This window comes from Dermochelys coriacea, chromosome 8, assembly GCF_009764565.3.
Source record: "Dermochelys coriacea isolate rDerCor1 chromosome 8, rDerCor1.pri.v4, whole genome shotgun sequence".
NCBI lineage: Eukaryota > Metazoa > Chordata > Testudines > Dermochelyidae > Dermochelys > Dermochelys coriacea.
The window spans coordinates 109,053,206-109,069,839 of NC_050075.1; the positions used below are offsets into that span (position 1 = coordinate 109,053,206).

At 46.2% G+C, this 16,634-nt stretch overlaps 1 protein-coding gene across 4 annotated transcripts in view; it reads left to right on the top strand.

Annotated features, from left to right (window-relative positions):
- Nucleotides 1-8,793, top strand: part of LOC119860602 (E3 ubiquitin-protein ligase TRIM56-like) — a 28,410-nt gene extending 19,617 nt beyond the window's left edge. For 2 of the 4 annotated variants that reach the window (XM_043491331.1, XM_043491333.1), the window contains exon 2: nt 5,495-8,793. In XM_043491331.1, the coding sequence (XP_043347266.1) occupies nt 5,495-7,571 (2,077 nt within the window). In that variant the 3' untranslated portion in view covers nt 7,572-8,793. Of the gene's footprint in view, nt 1-4,273; nt 4,396-4,448; nt 4,807-5,494 lie in introns of those variants that run through there. The other 2 variants (XM_038414509.2, XM_043491332.1) reach the window with 2 other exon arrangements.
- Nucleotides 8,794-16,634: the final 7,841 nt, after the last annotated feature.

The window sequence follows — 16,634 nt, forward strand, 5'->3', positions numbered from 1 at the left end:
AGACTTTACTGGCATAGAAGAGCTTCTGTCAATATAGCTTATACAGGTTCCCTGACTAGAATAAGCTACACTGGCAAAAGCACTTTTATGAGGGTATAAGTGTATGTAACATTTGGGCTTATACCCATAAAACCTCCACACCCTTAATTGACATAGCTTTGCTGCTACAAATTTTAAAGTGTAAACCAGGCCTTAGTTCCATGGCAAACACACTAGAAAATTAATGGCAAAATTTGGAGAATTATTGATTAAAATACACAGAAAAAAATCCAAAACAAAATAGAGCATTTTGAAACTAAACTGCAAAACAATCCTAATCAAAATGTATCAAAGTCCCATTTCAGAGAGAGGTTATTGGTTAGAGCCCCTTATTTGTCCAACAGTTTTCCCTAGGCTAGGTCTGTGACCCATGGTGCCTGGGGCAGCCCTCACTGGTAATGCCAAGGTCAGGGCAGGCTGCAAAAGGGAGAGCAGATACTCCCAAGATTGGTGGGTAACACTGAAGTTAAACCTCCCAACAAGTCACAAACTGCGCTTCTGATCCCCCACACTGGTTATCAAGAAGGAAAAAAAGAAATCACACAGCTCCCTTTATTGCATTCCAGTCTCTGGCCCCCAGTCAGCTCCTAGGTCCAGTACAGTGAGAAGTTATTTTAAACTCTGCTCACATATGCAAAATGTTCTTCTGACCTCAAAAGGGTCAGCCAAATTACCAGGTCAGTATAGGTTTGGAGCTTACCCAAAATACCAGCCATTTATAAAGTAAAAAGGAAGAACAAGAAGAGAGATGTTAAATGGTAAAGCAGTTACATACATACAAAGACTTCAAAGTCCATATATCAGGTTCCTAGCAGTATTGGTGAGTTTGCCAGCTTGAAAATCCCTCTGGATCACATCTACAGCTTCAAAGGGGTATCCATGTAAGTCCATATCCACAAAAACAACAAGGAGTCCGGTGGCACCTTAAAGACTAACAGATTCATTTGAGCATAAGCTTTCGTGGATAAACCCCCACCCCCTTCAGATACATGGAGTGAAAATTACAGATATAGGCATAAATATACTGGCACATGAAGAGAAAGGAGTTACCTTACAAGTGGAGAACCAGTGTTGACCAGGCCAATTCAGTCACGATGGATGTAGTCCACTCCCAATAATTGATGAAGAAGTGTCAATACCAAGAGAGGGGAAATTGCTTTTGTAGTAAGCCAGCCACTCCCAGTCCCTATTCAAGCCCAAATTAATGGTGTTAAGTCTGCAAATGAATTGTAGCTCTGCAGTTTCTCTTTGAAGTCTGTTTTTGAAGCTTTTTTGTTGAAGGATGGCTACTTTTAAATCTCAGGTTTCAGAGTAGCAGCCATGTTAGTCTGTATTCGCAAAAAGAAAAGGAGTACTTGTGGCACCTTAGAGACTAACAAATTTGAGCATAAGCTTTCGTGAGCTACAGCTCACTTCATCGGATGCAAAAAAAAAAAAAAAAAGAGTACTTGTGGCACCTTAGAGACTAACAAATAATGCATCCGATGAAGTGAGCTGTAGCTCACGAAAGCTTATGCTCAAATTTGTTAGTCTCTAAGATGCCACAAGTACTCCTTTTCTTTTTACTTTTAAATCTGTTATTGAATGTCCAGGGAGACTGAAGTGTTCTCCTACTGGCTTTTGTATGTTACCATTCCTGATTTCTGATTTGTGTCCATTTATTCTTTTACTTAGAGACTGTCTGGGATACATTAGTTTGGCCAATGTACATGGCAGAGGGGCATTGCTGGCACATATCTAGCACATGATGGCATATATCTACATTAGTAGATGTGCAGGTGAATGAGGCCCTGATGGTGTGGCTGATGTGGTTAGGTCCTCTGATGGTGTTGCTAGAGTAGAGTATGTGGACAGAGTAGGCAATGGGGTTTGTTACAGGGATTGGTTCCCAGGTTAGTGTTTCTGTGGTGAGGTATGTAGTTGCTGGTGAGTATTTGCTTGAGGTTGGGGGGCTGTCTGTAAGCGAGGACTGGCCTGTCTCCCAAGGTCTGTGAGAGTGAGGGATCATTTTCCAGGAAAGGTTGTAGATCGTTGATGATGTTCTGGAGAGGTTTTAGCTGGGGGCTGTACGTGATGGCCTTCTGATGTTCTTTTCCTTATTGGGCCTGTCCTGTAGTAGGTGACTTCTGGGTATCCGTCTCGCTCTGTCAATCTGTTTCCTCACTTCCCTAGGTGGGTACAATAGTTTTAAGAATGCTTGATAAAGATCTTGTAGGTGTTTGTTTCTGTCTTAGGGATTGGAGCAAATGCGGTTGTATCTTAGGGCTTGGCTGTAGATAATGAGTCATGTTATGTGTCCTGGATGGAAGCTGGAGGCATGTAGGTAAGTATAGCAGTCAGTTGGTTTCCGGTATAGGTTGGTGTTTATGTTATCATCACTTACTTGCATTGAAGTGTCCAGGAAGTGGATCTTCTGTGTGGACTGGTCTAGGCTGAGGTTGATGGTGGGGTGGAAATTGTTGAAATCCAGGAGGAATTCTTCAAGGGCCTCTTTCCCGTGGGTTCATATGATGAAGATGTCATCAATGTCGTGCAAATAGAGGAGGGAGCTAGGGGATGAGAGCTGAGGAAACGTTGTTCTAAGTCAGCCATAAAAATGTTGGCATACTGTGGGGCCATGCAGGTACCCATAGCAGTGCAGCTGACTTGAAGGTATAAGTTGTCCCCAAATCTGAAATAGTTGTGGGTGAGGATAAAGTCACAAAGCTCAGCCACCAGGTGTGCCGTGGCCTCATCAGGGATACTATTCCTGACAGCTTGTAGTCCATCCTCATGTGGAATATTGATGTAAAGAGTTTCTACATCCATGGTGGCCAGAATAGTGTTTTCAGGAAGATCACCAATGCATTGTAATTTCCTCAGGAATTCGGTGGTGTCTTGAAAATAGCTAGGAGTGCTGGTACCGTAGGGTCTGAGGAGAGAGTCCAAATAGCCAGATAATCCTGCTATAAGAGTATCAATGCCTGAGATGATGGGGTATCCAGGATTTCCAGGTTTATTGATCTTGGGTAGCAGATAGAATATCCCTGGTCGGGGCTCTAGGAGTGTGTCTGTGTAGATTTGTTCCTGTGATATAGCAGGGAAGTTTCTTGAGCAGACAGTGTAGTTTTTCTTGGTATTCTTCAGTCGGATCAGAAGATAATGGTCTGTAGAATGTGGTGTTGGACAGTTGCCTGGCACCCTCCTGTTCATGATCGGACTTGTTCATGATGACTACAGCACCTCATTTGTCAGCCCCTTTGATTATAATGTCAGAGTTGTTTCTGAGGCTGACTCCACGCCTCTCGGGGAGGTGGCATGACTAACTCAGCTAACTAACTGAGAGACTCTTAGGAGCCAAATTTAAGAGAAGACACTTCATACCTAGGCTAATGCAAGGCAGCTTGTCACCTTTACCCTTTAGTACAGCCCTGGCCTGTGTGTGCAGCTGGTAGCAGCTGGGCATGGACACCATGATCTGAAAATGTGGCTGCCCTGCCCACTGTGTCTCTGCCACTCAGTCCTCCCCACCCCTCACCCGCTGTTCTTCCTCCCTCCGTCCTCCAGTCCTCCCACCCCTCACCCACTGCCCTTCCTCCCTCCGTCCTCCAGTCCTCCCACCCCTCACCCACTGCCCTTCCTCCCTCCGTCCTCCAGTCCTCCCACCCCTCACCCACTGCCCTTCCTCCCCAGTCCTCCCCACCCCTCACCCACTGCCCTTCCTCCCCAGTCTGCCCCACCCCTCACCCGCTGCCCTCCCTCCCCCCCAGTCCACCCGACCCCTCACCCGCTGCCCTCCCTCCCCCCCAGTCCTCCCCACCCCTCACCCGCTGCCCTCCTCCCCAGTCTGCCCCACCCCTCACCCGCTGCCCTCCTTCCCCCCCCAGTCCACCCGACCCCTCACCCGCTGCCCTCCCTCCCCCCAGTCCTCCCCACCCCTCACCCGCTGCCCTTCCTCCCTCCCCCCCAGTCCACCCGACCCCTCACCCGCTGCCCTCCCTCCCCAGTCTGCCCCACCCCTCACCCGCTGCCCTTCCTCCCCCCCAGTCCTCCAGACCCCTCACCCGCTGCCCTCCCTCCCCCCAGTCCTCCCCACCCCTCACCCACTGCCCTTCCTCCCCAGTCTGCCCCACCCCTCACCCGCTGCCCTTCCTCCCCCCCAGTCCTCCAGACCCCTCACCCGCTGCCCTCTCCCCCCCCCAGTCCTCCCCCTCCCCTAGTCCCCCGCCCTTGTCGGCGCGAGGCTCGGGCCGGGAGCGCGCGCGGAGCGGCTCCCGGAAGTGCGATGGGCCCCCGCTGGCCGGGCCTGCGCAGCTTGTGGGCGGAAATGGCCCGGTCCCGGTAGCGGCGAGAGCGGCGAGGCTGGGCCGGCGGCGGGTGAGTCGGGTGGGAACGTGGCGGCCTGGCTCGGCGCGGGCCAGAGCCCTGAAACCTGCCGTGTGCGGCGCCCCCCACCTCGTTCCCCTCGCGCCGGCCCCCCCGTCTCTGCCTGGGGCGGGGGACCCTGGTGCCCCCCCCGGTCTGTGCCTGGGGCGGGGGACCCTGCTGTCCGTTCCCCTCCCGGTCTCTGCCTGAGGCGGGTGTCTTTTAAGTTGTCCCAGATATCTATGATACACCAAGACAGGATTCACTACTGATTTTGAAGAATAATCTGTTTGCGTCTTCACTTACCTAGAGAAAAGTGTCTCCATCAGAGGTGGACCCATTTTTACTTTACATCCACTGGCAAAAAGCATTAAGTGCCAGAAACCACTATCTTACTGTGAAGTTCTGGGAGGAAAGCATTAGGTGATTATTTGCTGTGTTAATTTCATGGTTTGATCAAACTGATGATTTAATGCCAGTGTTGCTGCTAATGAACCTTATTTCTAGCCTCGATATGATAATTCCATTGTTTTGTCCATATTTGGTTTGTTAGAATTTGTAATAGCCTAATCTTTGTGGTATGTTCTAAAATTCATAAAAAACATGAGTTCCTTCAGTAAGTAATTTGGGTCAGAGCCCTAGAGAACGTCAGTGTATCAGCTGATCCAACTCAGATCCCGGATAGCTCCTTCCTTAAATTAGCCTAGTTCTCTCACCTGCCATTCCTTGTGTCTGTCTAGACTATACATTTTAGTAATTTTGGGGATAAAATTCCTGGATGCTCAACTCTTTCTTGTCTATGTCCCCAGAGTGAATAGAGTCAAACATTTCTGCTTAGTGTCAGGAAGCAAAAATTTCCACAGGTGCTCACTAAAGATACACATCCAGCTAAACAGAAGCATGCACAAGGACAGAAATATGATACAGGCCAGATAGTGACCCCATCTCCTCCTCTTGCCCACCCAGCTGCTTCTCTCTTTCCCTTTGTTCCTCCCATGTGTCAGCCTGTCTTTTTCCTGGGATTGCAGCTTTTCAGCAGGGCTGTCACTCAGGTGATGGGTTTAGAAATAAGATGAGTGCATTTTGATTCTTCTCTTTGTTTTGTTTCCAGGCCTTGTTTGGATGGGACAATGGCTTTAACCTTCATGTCCTTACAAGAATTAATCAGGGAGGATTTCCTGACCTGTAAAATCTGCTATGATCTCTACACAGTGCCAAAGATCCTTCCATGTCTGCACAGTTACTGCCAGCATTGCCTGGAACCACTAGTGAGGGATGGAGCGCTCCAGTGTCCTGAGTGCCGGCTGCAAACAGATGTCCCAGGAGGTGCCTCAAGTCTGAAAACCAACTTCTTCATCAACAGCCTCCTGGAGTTATTCCAGATTAAACACAACAGGGATTTGGCCTGCACAGTCTGCTCAGATGCCCAGAAGATCTTGACTGCCACTGCCCGTTGCCTAGACTGCAAGGATTTCTTGTGCCAGTCCTGCACTCAGGGCCATTGCTGCTCCCGTCTCACTCTTCATCATAAGGTGGTGAAGCTTGAGGAGTTTCTAGCTGGGGAATATGATGCTGAGATGAGGCTGCTGCAGGAGCTGTGCTGCCAGGACCATCAGCAGGAAGCTCTGCGATTCTTCTGTGACACCTGCAGTGCTCCTATCTGCAGGGACTGCCGTATGCTAGACCATTTCCAGCACAAGGTGGTCTCTATGGCAAATGCTGTGCAGAGGGAAAGGCCTTCTGTTGAGCAGCTAATTGACAGCCTGGCAGGAACGATAACATGCATCTCTGAGCAGGAAAAAGCTGTGGAGGAGACAATAGATAAGTTGAAAACATCAGGAGAGAACATAAAGGAGAGGATCACCAAATATGTAGATGACATTATCTCCTACCTTCTGGCCCAAAAGGAAGCCATTCTGGGTGAGCTGTCTGCTTTTCTAACTCAGCAAATGGAAAGTTGTCGCCTGGTGAAAGAGGAGCTCCAGAGCCAAAGAGATAAAGCAATCAGCACCAGGGAGTTCTCTCAAAGGGTCCTTTATGTGGGAAAGGACTATGAGATCTTACACCTGGAGGGCATGATAAGGAATCGGATTCAGGAGCTCCAGACATATATCCCACGGAAACTAGAGAGCCAGATCCCTGAATTGGCCATAGCTTGGGATCAGCCGGAAATGCTGTCAGAGGCAGTACTCTTCAGTCTAGTGTTTCCCAGGGAACAGCCTGAAGGAGACATGGAAACTGTTTTTGAGCCAGATAGCGAGGCATCTGCTTCCCCCAGTGAGGAGTCTGAGGATGACCCAGACTTGCCCTTGGACTCAGAAGACCAAGAAGACTCCTGTCCAAGCTCTGAAGAGAGTGCTCCTGACGCTCCCGACACGAACCCCTCTTGTTGCAGCAGGCGCAGAAAAAGGCCTAAGCGCATGTGCACTTTTGAGGTAGACCAGTGCTGCTCCCAAGTAAAGCCCAATATCACAGGGATTGCTGTTCTGCCTCAAGCTGGTGGCATTCTCCTGTTAGATCAGGAGAATGATGAGATAAAGCAGTACAGCGCTGGTGGGCACTTTCAGCAATCAATACCTCTGCCAGACTCAGATGGTGTCTTCTGTGGCATTTCACTCTGTGGAGATGTCCTAGCTTGCTCTTCAGATTCCTTCCTCTTCTTCCTGACCCTTGAGGGCAAGTTTCTGCGCAAGTTGCTGCTAAGGGGATCCGAGTCTTCCTATGCCATCACCTCCTATGAGGACTCCTATATTGCCGTGAGTGAAGGCACACTCTGCTCCATCTCCCTTTACAGCCCTTCAGGACACTGCGTGGGCAGGGTGGCACCCACAGACTACCATGGAGGGAAGTTCCTTTTCATTGCTGTCAATGACTGGGAGGAATTCATTGTTTCAGACTTCATCAAGAAGCAGATTGTCATCATTGAGAAGTCTGGGCTGATCCTCAATGTGCTGAAGACCTCACACTCACTGTTGACAAAGCCGTTCAGTGTATGCGTGGATGCGTCCAGTAACATTTTTGTGGTCGATCAGTTGAAGGTGATTAAATTTTCACCAGATGGTGAGACAGGGGAGGTAGTGTTGAGCAACCAAAGTCGGCTGAAGAGACCCCGTGTCCTTGCTGTGGACGACAGCGGGCGCCTTGTTCTGGTGCAAGAGGATGGTTACGTCCACATTTATTGCTTCTAGTTCACACCCTTGGAGAACGTGGGCTGAGTGCCCCAAAGTAGCTAGTTCTGTAACCTCAGGTCCCAAACCTTTGTGTTAATAGTGCGCCAGAGTAATCCCACTGGTACTATCACCTCCAGATGTGTAAAAGAGCTTTAGCCCTGACTCTGGGTGTCAGTGGAGCAGACATGTCTGGGCAGGAGTCTTTGTGCTTCAAGTGTTTTGAAAATGCTCAGAGCCCAAGGGAGCTGGAGGTAGAAATATTATTTCACTAACTCAGATGAGATTCATATTGCCAAAACTTTCTACGCTCTCCCAGCTCACCTGACAGTTTCTGCAGGGGTACTGCAATGTTATAGTCAGTGCTGTCAGTGCCTGAGGTCAACAGCTGGAGAGATGGGAATAATGGCCAGCTCTAAAGAAATGGCAGAAAGGAAATGCCTTTGCTTAATGTGCATTTGGTAGTTGGCATTGATCGATGACAGGTGCCTTTGAACTGTTTCACTTTAAAGTAACATCTCTTCCCCTGCCCACCTACCCCCTGCATCAGAGCTGTGAGCTGATAGAACTCTGACTTTCACTTTAGCTGTTCTGGAGTGTGTCCCAGATTAAGGGAATGTTCAGAAAAATGACCTACTTCTATCTCTCAGCATCCCCTTTGCCATCTTAGCCCAGCCAGCCACTGAATTTCTCTCCCTCCTACCCCCCCCCCCCGAGTCATAGTCCTCCTTGAGCAGGATGACCAAACATCACAAAGGAACCTGACACCTGCCAGAGGCTGTGGGAACCTGGTCTGAGCATTGGAAGCATCCAGGGAACCTGATCAGTCCCACAAGTGTGAAAAGGTAAAAACAGCTAGAACTGTATCTAAATATCCCAAGCAGAAAGCACCCAGCCTTGCTGCAGCCAAGGACTGGTTAGTGAATCCATTGGAAAAGAGGTGGCAGTCGGCTCAGTTCAATGGGTGATGCAGCCTGTTGCATTCCTTTTCTGTTTAGCCTGTTTAATCCAGGAAGAGCAGTCAGTGCTTGAGCAAGTCTCAGCTTTTGTTTATATTTAGGGATACAGACTAAAGATTCCTATTGCATTCCAGCTCATCCTACTGTTAGTGTAAAACAGTCATTTCTGTTTGAGCATTAACACTTCTATGCATTTGGATAATTAATAGAGCCTCATGCTTTCCCTTATGAATTGTTTTCCAATTTTTCTTCTTGTTTTGCTTTAATAAAGCCTGGTGCAATTATGAGTATGGCAGGCCTCACTAAAGGTCCAGGGCATGACTCTGGCACTGAGTCCTCACAGTGACCTGAACACAAGGGATGTTTGCTGGAGCCTTTCCCTGTATGCAGGACAGGATGAGAGTACATTCACTAGTTTCTTTCACTGTGTTGGCAAGAAATGTTCAGGCTCTTACAGAGCAGCTCGGTGGGAGCTATTCAGGCATTTGTCTTTGGGCTTCGTTTTAACACTTGCTGGCAAGTGTGCTCTCTTACACGGATTCTCAGGGACCTAGCCACGTACATTGTCATGTAGACGTGTATTTTCTCACACACTCATGCACGCACACACATTAGTATTCATGTGTATGCATACAAAATGACACAAAATTACTAAAGATAGTTAAGACCCATGCAGACTGCAAAGAGCTACAAAAGGATCTCTCAAAACTGGATGACTGGGCAACAAAATGGCAGATGAAATTTAATGTGGATAAATGCAAAGTAATGCACATTGGAAAGCATAATCCCAACTATACATATAAAATGATGGGGTCTAAATTAGCTGTTACCACTCAAGAAAGAGCTCTTGGAGTCGTGGATAGTTCTCTGAAAACATCCACTCAATGTGCAGCGTCGGTCAAAAAAGCAAACAAAATGCTGGGAATAATTAAGAAAGGGATAGATAATAGGACAGAAAATATCATGTTGCCTCTATATAAATCCATGGTACGCCCACATCTTGAATATTGTGTGCAGATGTGGTTGCCTACATCTCAAAAAAGATGTATTGGAATTGGAAAAGGCTCAGAATGGAAAAAATCAGCAAATGGCAGGGAAGGGACAACAGGAAACTCGAGAAGCCTCATAGGAACTATCCTTGTGCAGGATCTGATCATTCTTTGTGGGCATTCTAATGAGTGTTCTGATGTCCTCAGGCACCTCCTCATGAGAGTAATTGCTGATCTGATCTTGCCCTGTGTTTTGGCTGATAGATTTTGTGGGCTGTGTGTGTCATTCTGTCAACACTCCAAGATGGACGAGGTGCTGAGATGGTTGAAGATCACTCTTTCAGCAATTGACAATAAATCCATGCTGTTGCAATGTTCGGATCGTTGGCTAAGTTGCTCGAGTGGACCCCTCCTTGGATAGGGCTCTGCCTAGAATGTCATCCAGGAAAGATTTCAGAGTAGCAGCTGTGTTAGTCTGTATTCGCAAAAAGAAAAGGAGGACTTGTGGCACCTTAGAGACTAACAAATTTATTTGAGCATAAGCTTTCGAGAGCTACAGCTCACTTCATCGGATGCATTCAGTAGAAAATATAGTGGGGAGATTTATATATTTATTTATAGGTATATAAATCTCCCCACTGTTTTCCACTGAATGCATCCGATGAAGTGAGCTATAGCTCACGAAAGCTTATGCTCAAATAAATTTGTTAGTCTCTAAGGTGCCACAAGTACTCCTTTTCTTTCTATCCAGGAAAGACTATTCCTCTGTCCCCTTTTGCCTGAGAAAAGCCACCAGAACAGTGAGGACTTTTATGAACACTCGTGAGGATGACAGTCTGAAAGGCAGTGCTTTGTATGGAAAATCATTGGTCCCATGAGCGAATCACAGAAATCTCTTGTGTTTCCAGTGGATTGGCACATGAAGATAGGCCTTCAAATCAATTGATATAAAGTAATTCCCTTGGTAGATGGCCACTGCTATGGACTTCAAAGTCTCCATCTTAAATCTGGTCTTTCTTACGAACTTGTTCAGGTGTTTTAAGTCCAACACTGCTCTGTCCTCCTCAGATCTTTTGGGTATCAGAAACAAGATTAAGTAGTGGCCAGAGAACATCTCTACCTCAGGAACTCTCTCTGTTACATGGAATTGCAGAAGCTGATCTGTGGCCTTTAGCATATTTTGCCTCTTGCTGATGCTGGAGAAGGGAGAAAATGATGATTTGGAATCTTTGAAAATTCAGTGAACCACATTCAGGACCCATCTGTCCAATGTGAAGAGAGGTCATTGGTCCTTGAATTTTAATAGTCTCCCCCCATAGGTGTTGCTCATCTGAACTCTCTTGATTGTATTCAGGCATTGCTTCCAGTGTTGAAATTTGCATGGCAGGAAGAATGGTCTCTCCCCTTTACAGGCTTGGACTAGTTTCATTTGCCTTTGCTGTAGTTTTTTCTTTCGTTCCTATAGGAGTAGTCACAAAAAGGATATGTAGACCTGTAATAAGGACAGTTGTCCCTTTTTCTGGATTTGGAGTTGGGAGAGTTCTTTTTTGATTTATCTGAGATTTCCACCAGCACTCGGTCTAATGGCTTCCCAAATAACCAACTTCCTAAATATTTCAACATGACTTTGGCTTGTATATAGTGCTTCCAAGCTCATAACCAGAGGTGCTGTCTGGTCACCACATTGGAGGCCATGGCATGCGCTAAAAACATCAAAGTATCCCTGGTTGCAGCGACAATGAAGGTTGAAGCCATTGAGTTTTTCTTTAAGTCCAAACCTAATCATGATTTCCTAGCCTTTTGTGGCCATCTAGCTGCCAAATTTGTCAGTCCAGGCAAGTACTGCTCTTGCAAAACATGTTGCCCCAGCAGAAACCCTCAGAGAGGAAGATGCAGCCTCAGACATATTATTACACAGGGATATTTCTATTCTGCAGTCCGGTTCTTTTGGGAAAGAGCCCCTTTCCGTTGGATAGTAGTGTCTTTGACTAGTGCTGAATCTGCTTTGTCCATTTTGGGACGAGAGATAAAATCTGCTTTGCTGTGGTGCACACTGTAGAATTTTTTGGCATGCCTGGACAATCTAATAGATTTTGCTGGTGTTTCCCATTCAGCCTTAATCACTTTTCCAAAAAGTCCTGAAAGGGAATGTGTAGTTCAGATTTTGAACCAGCTGGAAAATATTTTTTTGTAATTTCTATGTCTGTCCTTTCTTCCTCCTCCCCAGAATCTTTTCTAATGGGCTCATCTGACAGGATACCCAGGTATCTAATCACCATTCGTAATGTGTTCTCAAGTGATTGGAAAAAGATCCTCTTGCTTTGTTTCATCCTGCAATTCAGGCTCTGTGAGAGAGAGAGAGAGTGAGTTCACCTTCCTCCTGTGAAGATGATCCTGACTTTTCTCTTGACTTCTTTGTTTCTCTCTTAGGCTTGGATTGTACAGATTTTCCAGCCTTCTTTTTCCTTTTTTGATGTCTATCAAGATTATGATTAAAATAAATGACAATGAAGAACAGCCACAAACAGTTTTTTTATTAATCTTTTTCTTTCCATGTATGAGAACCTTGTGTGCAAACTGTTAGCTCTCATGATGAATGAAGAACTATTATCCCCAGAAGAATCAGCCAGTTTTCTCTTGTGTCTGAGGTAATTTCTTGAACCCTTTCCACATTTTTAAAATTTTACTCCTTAGGTTCTCAATCGCCACCTCCACTGAGTCAGATGAGATTTCTGCAAACCTCTTCTGCTGTCAGGCATCTCCTATATTTGCCTTTTTGAGAGTGCATACTATACGGGGACACTGCTGCTGTTGCCTGGGGCTTACAGGTTGGTGATTGCTGAGGTAAAGGCACTTTTTGCACCAAATTCAGGAGCTCCCTAATCCAAGAAGGAATTTCTTCCTGGGGGGAGATTCCATTCTCTCTTCCATGTAGAATTCCTGACCATCCCCTGGAGCTAAGGGCTGGTGAGCAGATTGCCTGATGAAGAAAGGAAGGAGGGGATGATGAGACAGTGCTGCAGGAGGGTGTGCACCCAAAATAGTCTTACTGGCCACTCCTTGCTCTGTTGGTGGCAGATTCAGATGGTCCCGCTTATGGTTTCCCTACCTGGGCCGCTGCCTTTTAATGCGGTAATTCCAGGCAGGAGACAAACAGCCTCTTTAAGGTTTCTCTGTTTTGTATTAATTCTCTCTCTCTCTCAGTAGTAGCTGGATTCAACCACCCTGCCAGTAGCTACAGGAGGGGGAGAGCTAGTCCCTCATCAGTTATTCGGTCAGAGTGACAGATTGAGAACAGGAGCTGCAGCTGAGTGCCGGGAGGAGGTAGCAGGGGAGACCTACAGTTCTGGAACTTTTGAACAAGAAATGCTCCATATACAGATGAGATTTACCTTCTATCACCCTTCTCCCCCAAGGAACAGATCTCTGATGTTTCTCAGTATAGTTGGGAAAATGGCCTTTGCATCTCAGTATGTAAGATCGTAGCCTGTTTTGCCAGAGTGAAGCCAACATAAAACACCATATCTAGAAAACCAGGGACTATTATTGATGGCTGAGCTGCCTCTCCTGGGGAGAGGTGGTGTTGCTGGAGATAGCATAACTAGGGAGGTCAGCAGGTGCACTGCTTCCCATGCTCCGGAAAGAAGAACTGGTCTAAAAGTCAAACCTCACCGTTTATGTGGGGTCCAAATTATAGGTCTTGGAGTTACAATAATCAAATCACTTTCACACAAAAGATGAGGCGGCAGGGCATCACTGAGTTCTACGAGGGAGCAGCGTTCAGACCCATGGGTGACTACATCCCTCCCCTCTTGCATGCCAGGGCAGCCAGGCTAGCATGTAGGATTAGCCTGACTTTTCCATGCGGGGGTCCAAGTCTGGACAAATTGGGGTTGGGAAGGAATTTTCCTCCAAGGCAGATTGGAAGAGGCCCTGGAGGTTTTTCGCCTTCCTCTGTAGCATGGGGCATGGGTCACTTGCTGGAGGATTCTCCTTGAAGTTTTTAAAACACGATTTGAGGACTTCAATAGCTCAGACATAGGTGAGAGGTTTTTCGCAGGAGTGGGTGGGTGAAATTCTGTGGCCTGCGTTGTGCAGGATGTCAGACTAGATGATCATAATGGTCCCTTCTGACCTTAGTATCTATGAATCTATATAAACTTTCAGGCATTGAAACTTGTTGAATAGTAACTCTCTGACGTCCTGCCTGCTCCCCTAGGGCCTACGTTTAGATTTTTTTTAATAGTATGGTTTGTGCCTGCTTTTAATGTAATAAGGAGACTGAATTCCAAATTTGCTTTTTCATGTTTTTATATTTTTAAAATAAATTCCTAGGTCTTTATTTCTGAATTTATATTTTTCTTTTAAGGGGCATTTGGGCTATATCTGCTAATTAAAAAATGACAGATGTTTAAAATTAAAGATTGTTTTGAAGATAATGTATAGGTGTGGAAAAATTTACTGCCTGTATGTCTCAAGCCACTTATTATCAGCATATTCAGTCCTGGGCCTAACTCCTCAAGCTAAATAATCAGGAGGCATATGGGGACTTTTTGGGGTCCTAGAGGCTGTCTTTTGCCTAGCAGATTAAAACATGATATTGCTCCTCTTGGAACATAGGAGGAACAAGGAGAGCGGTCAGGAGCTATCTCAGAAGCAGCTCATCCAGAGTTCATTCCAGGAAGCAGTTGAGACAAAATTTTACACTTCATATACTAAAAATTAATTTTTTAGCATTGGATTCCCCTGCTATGCCTTAGCATTCACAAGCCTCATACACCTAAGTTACATGGAAAGAGATTTGAGTAGCACAGCCCTTTTCTCTGGCCAGCAGAGCCTCAGCTTGCTTCCTGCTTCCTCTGGGAACACTAGCAGAGTAATAGCTGCCATTAAGGAGGCATTTGCTAAGTGACTATAAGTTGCCTTGAGTCGTCACTGTGCTCACTCTGAGGCAGAGAACAGACAAGTGCTTACTTTGCCAAAGAGGAGGCCTAGAGAATTTTTGACATCTCTGTGGATCAGAGATTATATTGGGACCTGAGGAAAGTTAAAAACTAACTCTTTAATCCAAAATCCACTGTTTCTTCCCACTGGATTCATTTCCAAACACATGATTAAAGAACTGCTGTTTTGCCTGCGGGGGTTGTTGAACAGATTTGGGATAAACACCATGGAAGATTGTGTGCAATAGCGGAGCTCCCTCTCACAAAAGAACAAGTCACTGACATTTTATCCATGCACATTGTCTGCTCTAGGAAAAGCAAATGTGAAAGACAAAAGTAAAGCAAGTGGGAGTGCGTGACTGGGATTATGTCTCATACATGCTGGATAATGTATATTTGCACTGCTGTGCTCTAGGGGCTGATGGAAGTACTGTTCCTACCAGCAGCCCGCAGGATCTTTAGCTTACCAGGTAGAGGCTTTCATCTGCAGACAAAGATCCCTAGTTCTATCCCCAGTATTGTATGTTTGCAGTACAGCTGATGCATAGGATGGGACAGGTGCAATCATAAATAAGGCTAAGATTTTGTCATGCATATTTTTAGTAAAAGTCACAGGTCATGGGCAATAAAGAAAAACTAATGGAAGCCCATGTGTGACATTTACTTACAATATGCATAATAGCTCAGAGCTGCGACCCCCCCCCACTGCCCGTGGCTCCCAGTGTGGGGCACCCCAGCTGCCTGTGACTCAGAACTCTGGGGCACTGCCCCCTTCCTCACCCCCCAGCATCTGGGAGCTTGGGGCACCTGCAGTTCCCAGCCACCATGGGCTGTGGGTGACTCTGCAGCTCCCAGGAACCACGGGATCAAGTTATGCATTCCATGACCTCTGACAAAACTGTAGCCCTAATTGTGAGCTGGTTCTAGTCTCACTTGGGGGCAACACATGCCCTGGTAGAGCTCAGCTCAGAGACTCAGGAAAAGGGCTGGTATTCGTAGCAGCATAGGACTGGAAGGGACCTCGACAGGTTGTCTAGTCCAGTCCCTGGCACTCCTGGCAGGACTAGGTATTATCTAGACCATCCCTGACGGGTTTGTCCAACCTGCTCTTAAAAATCCCCAATGTTGGAGATTTCACAACCTCCCTGGGCAATTTATTCCAGTGCTTAACCACCCTGACAGGACATTTTTCCGAACGTCCAACCTAAACCGCCCTTGCTGCAATTTAAGCCTATTGCTGCTTGTCCTGTCCTCAGATGTTAAGAACAATTCTTTTCCCTCCTCCTTGTAACAACCTTGTATGTACTTGAAAACTGTTATCATGTCCCCTCTCATTCTTCTCTTCTTCAGACTAAACAAACCCAATTTTTTTCAATCTTCCCACATAGGTCATGTTTTCTTGACCTTTTAATCATTTTTGTTGCTCTTCTCTGGACTTTCTCCAGTTTCTGCACATCTTTCTTGAAATGTGGCACCCAGAACTGAACACAATACTCCAGCTGAGGCCTAATCAGTGCAGAGTAGAGCGGAAGAATTACTTCTCGTGTCTTGCTTAGAACACTCCTGCTACTACATCCCAGAATGATGTTGATTTTTTTGAACAGTATTACACTTTTGACCCATATTTAGCTTATGGTCGGAGATTACTTTCTGCAGTACTTCTTCCTAGGCAGTCATTTTCCAGTTTGTGTATGTGCAACTGATTGTTCCTTCCTAAATGGAGTACTTTGCATTTGTCTTTATTGAATTTCATCCTATTTACTTCAGACCATTTCTCCAGTTTGTTCAGATTATTTTGAATTTTAATCCTGTCCTCCAAAGCACTTGCAACCCCTCTCAGCTTAGTATCATCCACAGACTTCATGTGTGTACTCTCTATATCATTATTTAAATCATTGCTGAAGATATTGAACAGAACCAGACCCAGAACTGATCCCTGCAGGACCCCACTTGTTATGCTCTTCCAGCATGACTATGAACCACTGATAACTACTCTCTCGCAACGGCTTTCCAACCAGTTTTGCACTCACCTTTTTGTAGCTCCATCTAGGTTGCATTTCCTTGGTTTGTTTATGAGACGGTCATGTGAGACAGTATCAAAGACTTTACTAAAGTCAAGATACACCATGTCTAGTGCTTCCCCCCCCCCCCCCCCCCGCATCCACAAGGCTTGTTACCCTGTCAAAGAAAGCT